This window comes from Hibiscus syriacus, unplaced genomic scaffold (genome assembly GCF_006381635.1).
Source record: "Hibiscus syriacus cultivar Baekdansim isolate YM2019G1 unplaced genomic scaffold, ASM638163v2 tig00109919_pilon, whole genome shotgun sequence".
NCBI classification, from domain to species: domain Eukaryota; kingdom Viridiplantae; phylum Streptophyta; class Magnoliopsida; order Malvales; family Malvaceae; genus Hibiscus; species Hibiscus syriacus.
The window spans coordinates 382,757-394,536 of NW_024062527.1; the positions used below are offsets into that span (position 1 = coordinate 382,757).

At 37.6% G+C, this 11,780-nt stretch overlaps 1 protein-coding gene and 1 long non-coding RNA gene across 3 annotated transcripts; one reads left to right on the top strand and one right to left on the bottom strand.

The window, feature by feature from the left end:
• Positions 1 to 755: 755 nt before the first annotated feature.
• LOC120210214 lies at positions 756 to 3,011 on the bottom strand. Of its 2 annotated transcripts, none has more exons than XM_039208988.1 (2): positions 2,882 to 3,011; positions 756 to 2,294 (listed from the first exon to the last, which is right to left on the bottom strand). In XM_039208988.1, the coding sequence occupies exon 2, from the start codon at positions 2,270 to 2,272 to the stop codon at positions 1,415 to 1,417; it is 858 nt and encodes a 285-aa protein (XP_039064919.1). In that variant the 5' UTR covers positions 2,273 to 2,294; positions 2,882 to 3,011; the 3' UTR covers positions 756 to 1,414. The 2 variants fall into 2 exon arrangements, with proteins under 2 accessions (XP_039064919.1, XP_039064920.1); XM_039208989.1 differs by having other exon boundaries at positions 756 to 2,321; positions 2,882 to 3,003.
• Positions 3,012 to 10,804: 7,793 nt separating this feature from the next.
• LOC120210217 lies at positions 10,805 to 11,712 on the top strand. The gene is made up of 4 exons (XR_005524483.1): positions 10,805 to 10,873; positions 10,995 to 11,149; positions 11,258 to 11,315; positions 11,654 to 11,712. It is a non-coding gene; the product is annotated as an uncharacterized LOC120210217 (long non-coding RNA).
• The last annotated feature ends 68 nt before the right edge of the window (positions 11,713 to 11,780 follow it).

The window sequence follows — 11,780 nt, forward strand, 5'->3', positions numbered from 1 at the left end:
CCATCGACAAAAATCAATACGCATAACTAGAGGTACACAAAAAATCCGAATATCCGATTTTGTCTAAAAAATATCTGAAACCGGATTTTGGAAAAATCGGTTTTTTTAAACCGGATCGGATTTTTAAAAACCGGATAGTATAACCGGTTAGGGAAAAAATTGAACGACCGGTTTTTTTACCGGATTAAAAACCGGTTTTTTAAAAAAAACCGATTTTTTTGCAAACCGAAACCGGTTACACCGGTTACACCATCCGGCCCTCCAAACCGGTTAAAATCCAATCCGGTTTTTTAAAAATCCGGTTTTTGGGTTGGGGGAAAAAACCGGATCGGGTTTTATCCGATCCTGATTGAAATCTGGCTTCTGTGCATCTCTACGCATAACTGTCAACTCCCCCCCCCCCCTCTATCTACATGGTACACAACACACTTATCCAAATATCCTTATAACCTCCAAAAATAAAAAAGATGCACCTCATTACTATACTTCAGCAACTTTCAGCGGGTCCTAGATGAACCCCAGACAGATTTCTCAATTATCAAAATTTAAACCATGGCATTGAGGGGAAAAAAAATGCAAATCCTTGGTTGAAGAATGACGAAATGAATCATTGTCTTTTAAAGAAAGACCATTATTAGATGATCGCTTGCTAGGTCAATATGTTTCAGCAACATCAACTTCAACGTGTTCAATGATGGCATCTTATAAACAACAAAAGGAATTTCATACAAACATGAAAGGCAAAAGATAAGGGAGAGGAAAAAAATGAATCAACTGCTGGAATAACAATACCAAGGGCATTAAAGTTTTAGTACATGAAGCATCATCCAAAGAAAGCAGGATGAATAAGCAAAAATTAAAGAAAGAAAGTAGCCATCTAAATTTATTGCATTCCTCTTCATCTCGAATCCAAATATTGCTATCACTCTATTAAGCAAGCACTATTAGTAAGGTGTAGAGGCAAGCAATTGAACATTCAGATATACATTCTGTCAATTCAATTTCCTTACAAAAACAGTAATGAACAAAGTGATAAATGGGTAATGTCGTTCCTAATTACCTATAAAAGAGAATTACGAATCCTACCTCAGCTATTAACTTCAATCGTTGAAGCCACCTGTTACAAGAAAAGGATTTGAACATTATGATTGCATGACTTTGCTTTGTTTGATACATGCAGGGACCTTGAAATCCTGGCATTTCTGCATTGATGAACCTTCAATTGAAATAACACCATCATCGGAGGGTTCCAAGGTAAAATAGGTCTTAACAGCAGCAGCTGAATTATCCATGTTCTTTTCGGTCAGTGGAGAGTTCTTACTAATCATGTATTCCTTTGGGTTCACTCGATCCTAAAGGAACAAACGCTCAGGGGCAGCCTCTTTAGCTTCATTCTTCCCCTCTTTTACCAGGGTTACATCCTCAAAGCTTTTTCCTTCGAATGGCTTGATCTTGCTTCACCATTATCCAACTCTGATTGCCCAGATTTTTCATATTTAGCATCCTTTGCCTCTGCTTTAACAGATTCCTCCATGGAGTCCTCAGAATCGATTTCTCCTGCTATAGTACCTCCATTGTATGTAGAAGACGGGCTTGCACCCAATACTATACCTCCATTGGAAGCTTTTGTTTTCTCAAGAGTTGGCATGATCTTAGGCCTCTTATGTTTATGACCTCTCCATTCAGAAGGTGAATTCTTTGAGATTCTTGGGGAACTGTTGATGGCTCGGTGCAATTTCCGGGCTAAGTCTTCATCTGTCCTAGGACTCTCAACTGGCTCGTGTTTTTTGTACAGGAGTTGTACAGGCACATGTTTTTTGAGCTTATTCTTTTTCAGGCGTCTGTCACTGTCTTCAGAAAATTTTGCTACTACATCCAATGCACTCTTAGCTGCAGCAACAGCTTTAGTGGCAATTGCAGCCTTCTCCTCTGCAGCAGCTCTGGCAGCCACTGCAGCTTTAGCAGCAGAGGTAGCTGCCGCTCTAGAGGCCTCCAAAATCTCCTCAGGAGAAAGGTTTGGGTTGTACAAATGAGAACTCATCAATAGATTCTTAAGATGGGCATTAACATCGCTTGACGATGTAGAAGGTGAAGGTGAAGTTGAATGTGAACGTGGAGGAGATGAAGAGGAAGAAGCAACCGTAGGCTGATCTGAAGTACCATTGGCTTTAGAAGCCTGTTTCTTAAATCCTGCCAGCAGCCGTTTCCGAGGAGGCAGGAGGACATCGGCATCCAAGTGATTGATGTCACAAATGTTAGCCTCCATTGACATCCCTTCTCCAATTTATCAAAATCTGAAACATCAAAGCAGAAGTAATTGTCTATATAGATAATCTGAACGTTCTAATCACATCCACGCTAAAACATCAATAATCATAGATTCCAGAACAATATCTGAGTTCTCAGCGCCGTCATAATAATAGTATATATCCATCAAATTTAGAAAGGAAAACGTACAGGTTTGGAAAGTAGCATAAACTCAAGAGGTTCTAGTACAATAATCGGAATCGAAAGATGTTTCATGTGCCGTAAATGACAAAAAGAACGAAAGTTTGAAAACCCTAACGGTAAATTCGGTTATATTAGAGCTTCCGGTTTAAATCAAAAGAACAAAAAAATAGGAGGTCAACAAAAAAGATGATCATGCAATGAAAAATGAATTGCCAAGTTTAAAGATTATATCGGGAAGCAGATGCTACGAATGAGAGCAACAAAACTAAAACGTAAAAAAGACAGGGCGATTGATAAAATAAAAAGAGAGAATTACAGGAACGTTAAGCGAAAAATGCAAAGCAGAAGCTTTGATTGAATGGAATCGTGAGATGCAAATGAAAACAGAGTGAATTAGTAAAGAAAAAAAGATGGAATTTTGATCCAATACCTGATCATTATGCGGAGGGTATGCAGCTTGGTTGGTGTCACAGAGAAAGAGTTTGTTTGGATTGGATTGCAAACAGAGAGATGATTTAAGAGATTTGAGAAGAAGGATAATTAGGGTTTTTTTTGTTGATATTTTTATTTATATTAAATTATAATTATATAGGGTATACATTTGTGTTAGCTTTGAAGGCGAGAGCGAGAGGAAACACGAAAAACGAAGATCTTTTGTCGTCTTCCTAAGTACGAATTAATTAATCAAAATTAAATAACAGTAATATTTATTTGTACTAATTCTGTTTCTAGTCCTTTTACTATTTATACATTTAAATTTTAATCTTTTTATTTCTAATCTTGCAATTTTTTAACCGTATTTAATCTCTACAATTTATCCTCAAATATTTTTAATTTAATAATTTAATTTTAATTGACAGATAATTGTGTAAAATATTTTCCTTAATTCAGATTATAATTTTTTTATATAAAATAATGTAATTTGTATTACATACATGGAAGATTGAATAAATAGAAAAGATTATATATAAAGTGATAAAAAATTTATTATAAGAATTTCCAACATTGTTTTAAAGAAGTAAAATAAAATTTTATAATTTTCTTATATTACTTTTATGCCGCTTTAAATTTTCTACGTGAATGATTTTTTATATAATTTTATATAATTCAATGTTTTTTATGACATTATTAGTTAGACTTATAGTATTAAATCAAACAATAGATAGATTAAATTCATGTGAAAAGAGTAAATTTTAAATGTGTAAAGATCATGAGGATTGGAATCAAATTAGACCTTATTTATTTAACTAATGGTGTAGCCCGATCCACGACAGTACCAAACTGAAAAGTGAATTGCGGGAAGAAGAAAAAACCCTGAAATGCGAAATCAATGTAATAAACCTTAAACCTTAGCTCAGGTGAGATGATCTCGAACTCAACTTATTGACTGTAGCTTCGGAGATTTTGTTTTCTCCGCAATAGAACTGTTTATCATTTTCCTTTATGGAAGGCTTTTCCAACCCTAATCTGTTGCCAATACCTTGTTTTAGGCACTCCTTTTTTTGTGAATTTAAAGCGGATTGGATTTGATGCGTATATTTGTGTAAATTTTCATATAGGCTAGATCAGAATTTTCATATAGGCTATATCAGGCTTGTAATGGGGAGCATTAAGCCCTTTTCAGAGGCTGTTCACGCGACATTGCGTTCTGCCAGTATATTGTTTGACTTCTCTAAGGTTGTGGAGGAGCTCATTTTCAATAGCCTCGATGCTGATGTGTCGAAGGTTTTAAATTTCAACAACTAACTCATAAATAAGCTATACGATAAGAGCTTTGTGTTAAGAGAGTAGTTGTTTCTTATTCATGAAAGTCAGTCAACCCATCATTCCACAACCATGAGTGAGAAAAGTAGAGAGAGAAAGAGAGCGGGTGCGTTTGGTCGTTCATTCTCCGGTGAGGAATGGACTGTTTTTGTTGGAAATCTTAGTAAGAGAGTTACCATAAGTGAGTTAAGAGAGATTTTCAACCATTATGGTAGAATAGTGAGGGTCTTTATCCCAAGTTTTATGGTTAAAACGAATTATAAGTCATCCACGTTTGCTTTTGTGCAATATGCGATGGAGGAAGATTGCAGAAGAGCAGTTATGAATGTAAATGGAACGCTGATTGATGGGAAGAGAGTCACTGTGGGGGTGGCTAAGTATAAGAGGGGCAGGAAGAGAGATGCAGAGGTTAAAAGATCTCAGCTGGAAGGAATGAAGCCATTTAGAGAAGCTAATGGTAGACAGCAGGTTGACTTGGAGTCACCGAGAAGTTTGAGAGATGGCAGAACGTATAAGGAGGTTGTGAATGTGGATAACAGTAGGAGTGTGGATCAACAAAGAAGGGTGAACAGGGAAGGTCAGAAGAAAGCAAAAGGAGTAAGAAATGTCTGAGATATGCACATCCCATCAGAAGATTTTTGTTGGGTGAAAAATTCCTTAACAGGGATTTTTAAAGATACATTTCAGCCTGTTATGGTGGTGCGAGCTTTGGCAAAAGAGGGGTTCCAGGTCAAGATAGTAAAGTGGGGTTACGTTAGGAACGCATGCATTATTATCTTCAATACAAATGAAGAGTTCTTGAAGGCGTGGTCGAGTCTTAGAGAGAAACTTTACTGCTGGTTTGATTGGGTAGATCCATTGTTGAGTGAAGATGGAGTCCCTTTGGATTATTGCTTGGTCGAGTTGGTTGGGTTACCGCTTCTTAGCTGGAGTATTCCTTTTCTAGAGAAGCTTGGAGGAAAGTGGGGAAATGTTGTTTTGTATCCCGGAGGAAACAAGAAACAGAGATGACTTCTCTTCGGCTAGAATGCTGCTAAGGGTGGCAAGTCCGTTTGATGTACAAGAATCTGTTATTGTAGGATCTTATGGCAGATCGTTTAAAGTTAAAATTAATGTGGGATCCAGCTCTAATGCTTTCTCTGAAGCTTATGGAGACGTGAGGCAGATTTTGTCATTTGGCAACTGCAGTGACGAAGTGTCAAAGGAGGAAGATGGTAGAAACAAAGATAAGGTAGGAGACAACAGGGAGAACTCTGCAGAAGGTTTCTGGTCAAAAGTTGACACGTGGCTTCAGAACAGTCAAGAAAGGAGGACATTAGAAGAAGGTGGGGAACATGATTTGGAAAATAAGTCAGACACTCTGCCCAATAGTAATGGGGTGTCAGACAAGTTTTGAATTTGAATTAAATCCCAGGGGGGATTTTGCAGGCCTTGGGCTGAGAGAGGTTGCGGTCCAGAGTTCAGCCCATTCGGAGTCTAATTGGGAGTCTTATTCTCCTGTTACTAAAATTATTCCAGCTGGCCCTGCTGTGAAGTTGAATTGGGCTAGGCCAGCAAACAAGAATAAGGAGCAGAATCTGTCTGAATTTTTGGCAGAAGAAAGAAGTGTATCAATAGAAGAAGGAAAAAATGGGGATCTGGAAGATGAAGATATTATGCTAGGTTTGTCAATTAGGAGTGCTCCTGTTGGCAGAAGGGGAAGAGGATGCTATGCTCGAGTTTATAAAAGGTCAAGAGATAGAAGAATATGGTTGTGTCCAGCTATTGAAGATGATGTCTTCTGTCCCATGGCTTCTCCGAAGCTTAAGCAGAACAATTCTGTTCCTAGAAGTATAAAGCAGTTTCCTATTAATAGTATTGGAAAGGGACAAGATAAGGACTTCAATGGTTCTGCCGATTTTCAGAATACATCTACGATCCCTACCATTTGTAATGATGTTGTTGAAAGGGTGGAAGTAATTTCTGTGAATGCTTCAGGGAAAGGAAATGAAAAGAGAAGGAAGAGAAGGAAGAGGAGAGCCTTAATTTCTGAAGCTATTGACTTGGTTAATATTTCGACTGCTTCTTCTTCCTCTTTTGTGGAATTACTGAAGGAAGCAGTGGATACTTGGGAAGTATGTGAGATGTTAGGTATTTCATTTAAGGAAGGGAAGGAGGCTTTTATGATAAATTATTATGTCTTGGTCAAGAGACAGATGCAGTTAGGGTGGATGAAGGCTGCTCAGTTTTAGCTGAGTGTAGGGGGAGTAATTCTTTTTTATGAATAATTTTAGTATTATTTCGTGGAACATTAGGGGTCTTGGGAGGAGGGAGAAGTGTGTAGCTGCAACAAGGTTAGTCAAGAAGACGAAACCAGTTTTTCTTTTCATTCAAGAATCTAAGTTGGAAAGATGCCATGGGGCGATTTTTAGAAGGATTGGAGGCTTGTTAAAGGGGGTGTTGGTTTCTCCAGCACAGGGGTCATCGGGGGCTTGATTACATTGTGGAATGAGAACGTGGTTCAAGTCATTGATCAATATGCATAGTAGGTTTCTGGCGTTAGTAGGAAATCTAAGCATGGTTCTATGGAGTTTGTAGCTATTAATGTTTATGGGCCTACAGTCGAAGCTGAGAAGGAGGTTTTTTATGGGGAGTTGCTGAAGTATGTTAGAGCTCTAAATTTACCAGTGTGTTTAGGGGAGACTTCAACGCGTATCTTGATTCAGAAGAAAAGATAGGCAAATCACAAAATTGGCATACTATTGATATTTTCAGGTCATTCGTGCAAATGCCAATCTCATTAACTTGCCTATGTCAGGAGGTTCTTTCACTTGGTGCGTAATAGAGAATCTTCAACATGGGTGAGATTGGACAGGTTCCTTATTTGCGCAAGATTCCTTAAGATTTTCCCTAACATTGTGCAGTCGATTTTACCGAAATCTATTTCAGACCATAATCCAGTCTTGTTGGAGGATAATCTACAAATTGGGGTCCAAAACCATGTAGGTTCTTTAATTTTCTTTTAGAAGAACAAGGTTTTGATGATTTAGTTGCAGACTCACTGGAAGTAGAAGATAAGAAGAACAATAGTGGTGGAATTTTTAGAATCCTGCAGGGTGCAAAAAATGAAATCAGAAACTGGTCTGGAAGTGGACATTTAGGGCTGTCAGAGTCAATTTCGTTGCTGGAAATTAAAATTAACAGTCTGGATTTAAAGTGTCAAGGTAGAAAGTAGTCTGCAGGGGATTGGGCACAATTGATTGAGTCTAAAAAGGAATTATGGAGACTGTTAAGGATCGAGGAGAATTTGGTTTCAAAAATCTAAACAGATGGATTAAAGATGGCGACAGGAATACAAGGTTTTTCATCTTAGTGCATTGAAAAGGAATAGATTCAACATTATTCATTCTATCAATTTTAAAGGCAAAGTTATTTCGGATCCAGAAAAGATAAAAGACAGTGTGTTTAAGTTTTTCAAGAATGCATATAATGAAAAACTACACTGGAAGTTGAGGGCTTGAATTTTGATTTTAAACAGTTGTCTCAAGTTCAAAGTGATTCTCTAGAAGAGGTGTTTACAGAGCAAGAAGTGTGGCAAGCAATTTCATCTTCTGATAGTGCAAAAGCTCCAGGGGGATGGTTTCACAATGGGTTTTTACAAGAAGTATTGGAATTTGTTAAAGGTGAAGATTATGGAGTTTTTTTTTTTCAGATTTTTATAATGGAAACAGTGGGTTCATGGGGTGAATCTGCTTTTATTACCTTGATTCCAAAGAAAGGTAATCCTGAGAGTATTGAAGATTATAGACCTATTAGTCTAGTGGGCAGCTTGTATAAGATTCTCTCTAAGGTTCTTTCGAAAAGACTTTCTCTTGTGTTAAAGATATTGTTAGCCCTACACAGTTCACGTTTATTCCGGGGAGGCAATTGTTGGATTGTGCCTGTTAGCAAATGAAGGCATCGATTTTGGAGGAAACAAGGGCTGCAGGGGGTGTTTTCAAAGTGGATTTTAGCAGAGCTTATGACACCGTGGATTAGCAGATTCTGTTAAGGCTTATGAAGGAGATGGGCTTCGAGAAAGGTGGTGTTCTTGGATAAATCAATGTATTTCTACAGCTTCTATCTATTCTACTGAATGGGTCTCCTACAAAAGAGTTTCATATTGCTAAAGGATTGCGACAAGGATGTAGTCTTTCTCCTCTTTTGTTTAATATGGTTGGTGAACTCCTTCATATGATGTTAAATAAAGCTGTGGAATTAGGATTATTTCAAGGGTTTTCTTTTGGAAATGTGCAAAACAGTTTCAATTTGACCCATCTTCAGTTTGCGGATGACTTAATTATTTTTTGTCGAGCCTCCATCACTCAAATTAAAAACGTTAGACGAGTGCTGATGATTTTTAGTTTTATGACGGGGCTTCATCTTAATTTAGTTAAGAGTAAATTGTATGGTATTAATGTGGAGGAGGACACACTGAGAAATTGGGCTATGGACATTGGCTGCTCTATTGGTTCATTTCCGACAGTTTATTTAGGCCTTCCGTTAGGGGTTAAAAGAAACTGTGAGAAACTGTGGGAGCCAGTCCTAGCTAATTTTGATAAGAAATTGGCGGGATGGAAAGCTTCTTCTTTGTCTATGGCCGGTAGATTGGTTCTTATTAGTCGGTTTTATCCTCTTTACCTACTTTTATCTCTCTATTTTTAAGATTCCAGCTAAAATCTGTCAAAAATTAAACTCTTTGATGGCGAATTTTTTATGGGGTGGAGGAGAAGAAAATGCATTGGGTGAGTTGGATTAAGATTTGTAAACCGAAGTGTGGAGGTGGTCTAGGAGTTGTTGATTTGAAGCTTATTAATAGAGCACTATTGGGAAAGTGGGTGTGGAAGTTTGCCAACGAAAAAGAATCTTTGTGGAAAAAGTTCTTATGTTCTAAACATAGTGTTGTTGTCTTTCTATGGATATCAATAAAGTCTCCTCCCACAAGGACTCTTGGATTGGAGAGGTATTGTGAATAGCTACATGAAGGATGATTTCTTTGGAGGATGCATTAGATCTCATGCGAGGTTACAAGTTGGGAATGGCAATTTGATTTTCTTTTGGAATGATACATGGTTGGGGGATTTTCCATTGAAAGTTCTTTTCCCTATGATTTTTGCTCTGTCAACAAATCAAGGGGTAAGGTTGCTGAATTTGGTAGTTTTGATTTGAATGGTTGGGAGTGAAATATTAAGACTAGAGGAATCTATGCGATTGGGAAGTGGCTCAGCTGGTTGATCTATTGGACAAGCTCAATGTTATCAAATTAAATGAATCTTTGGAGGATTGTAGCTTTGGGTTGGCGGGTGAGGGTTTGTATTCCGTTAAAGCTTGCACGAAATCTTTCTACTCAGTGGATGAGGATACTTTAGGTGGAACAAATGTGTTTGGCAAGGTCTGGTTCCTCCTAGAGTAGAGGTTTTCCTTTGCAAGTATCACTTAATAAAGTAGTGGTTAGAGGGGAATTGAAGAAAAGGGGTTCCCTTAGGGGAGGACTCTCAATGCCCCTTTACAATCAAGCAGAGGATCAGTTCAGCACCTGTTTATTTCCTGCCAGTTTTCCTGGGTACTATGGAACATAATCATAGCCTACTGGGGTATCAAGTTAGCCTTACTTACTGATCCTTCTTCAATTCTAATTTCATGGTCTGTTCTTAGGCCATTTTCTAATATGTGGAAGTTTATTCCGGGGGCTGTTTTATGGTCGATTTGGAAGATGAGAAACGAAATTGTTTTTGAAAGAGGCAAGCTGGACACATCCTCATTGTTTTTCACAGTCAGGTTAAGGCTTGCGAAATGGTTCCTAGCTAAGTATCCTTTATCCTCTATTCAAGTGGACTCTCTAATTGGTGATCCTTTATTGGCTGATAATATTTCAACTTCTCTTGATTCGAACAGGCCTGTGGTTTACTGGAGTCCTCCTCCAGTCAATTTTTTTAAGTTTAACGTGGATGGAGCAGTTAGTAGGGTTGGGTTGTTAGCAGGAATTGGGGGCATTCTTAGAGATTGGAATCGGATTAAATTGATGTCGTTTTTAGAAAAAATAGGGCATACTCCTATCATTTTAGCAGAGTTAAAAGCTATCAAAAGAGGAATAGACATCTTTGTGTCATCAGAATGGGTATTGAAGGGAAGGCTTATTATTGAATCTGATTGCAAGTTAGTTGTGGAGTGGTTGAAATATCAGGAGTTAGTTCCACCTTTTCTTTTAAATTTTGTCAAGGATATTGCGGATGCGGTTACTGAGTATGAGGTCATTGTGAGGTGGATTCCGAGAAGCTGTAATTGCGAGGCAGATTTGCTTGCAAAGGAGGGGATTGGGTAGTGGGTCACTTTTTTAGTACTGGGTTCGGAGGTTTTTTATCAAGGCGTTATAAGAGTGTGCTTAAGTTTTATGTATCTTAAAGGAGTGGTTTTAGTTTTATGTAATTTTTACATTATTAATATATTAAGGTTCTCTATTCCTCCTTCCCCTAGTAGGTTCTAACCTCATGGTAAGGACTACTAAGAAGGAGGTGTTTATGAGACCTACTTTTCCTATAAAAAAAAAGAGAGTAGTTGTTTCTCTGTTGCAGTGTTGCTTATATTCTTTTAGGATCTGGTATATCTCAGGATGGATTGGTGTTACTGGGAGAAAGATATGGTTTGCTAAGTAGTATATTTGTTCATGCTTCCTTTTATTTCATGTATTTTCTCTAATGCTCTCAACTTTTTTTTCTCACTAAGTGACAGTGCTTGCTTCATTTCTCTTTATGCATTGCCAGTAACGTCAAAGCTTTCCCATCTGAGTGATTTGGATGCTGCTAGCTGCAGCTTTGACTTTAGGGGAGAAACATTGGCATCTATATCTGATGTTGCTTGAGTAGAAATAGTAACAAAAGCTTATGGAAGGCCAAATGGATATCGTAAGGTCATTGAGGTATATACAGTGACTATTTTGTCATAAACATCTTTTTTTTCTTTTTTTTTTCTGGTAATCATTTTGATATTGGCTGCACTTAACTTCTGCTTGCTTATTCCTTTACAGGGGTTTAAGTGTCTGTATCTTGGAATTGATGATGATAGGAGAGATGTGGGCACAACGGGTATGGCTTTATGTGGCCACTGCATTTGTTAGCTTGCTGGCATTATTGCTTTACTTGAAGATCTGTTCTTGCCTTTTAAATCTTGAAATTCCTTTGTGTGTTAGATAGATGTATTTTCCTCACTTTCCCAAAAGCTTTTGGCGTTTAACCTGAAAGAGATGGTGTTATTCTATACCTTTGAAGTTATGAAGAAATAAAATGAAAATCAGCTAGGTAATCTTAAGCATTAGGACATGACTTGGATGGATGTGAAATCACTTCAAATATAATGAAAAAGAAGTCCTGTCTGGTTGCTCTTCCAATTTTTCTTTTCATTGACTAATGTTTTGATTCCACAGTTGTGGTGCGTGATTTATTTTACAACCAACCTGTTCGAAAGAAACATATGCAATCTAGGCTTGTCGTTTCAATCTCTAGTTTCTTGTATCCCTTATAAGTTAACATGGTTATTAAACTAGCTATTGG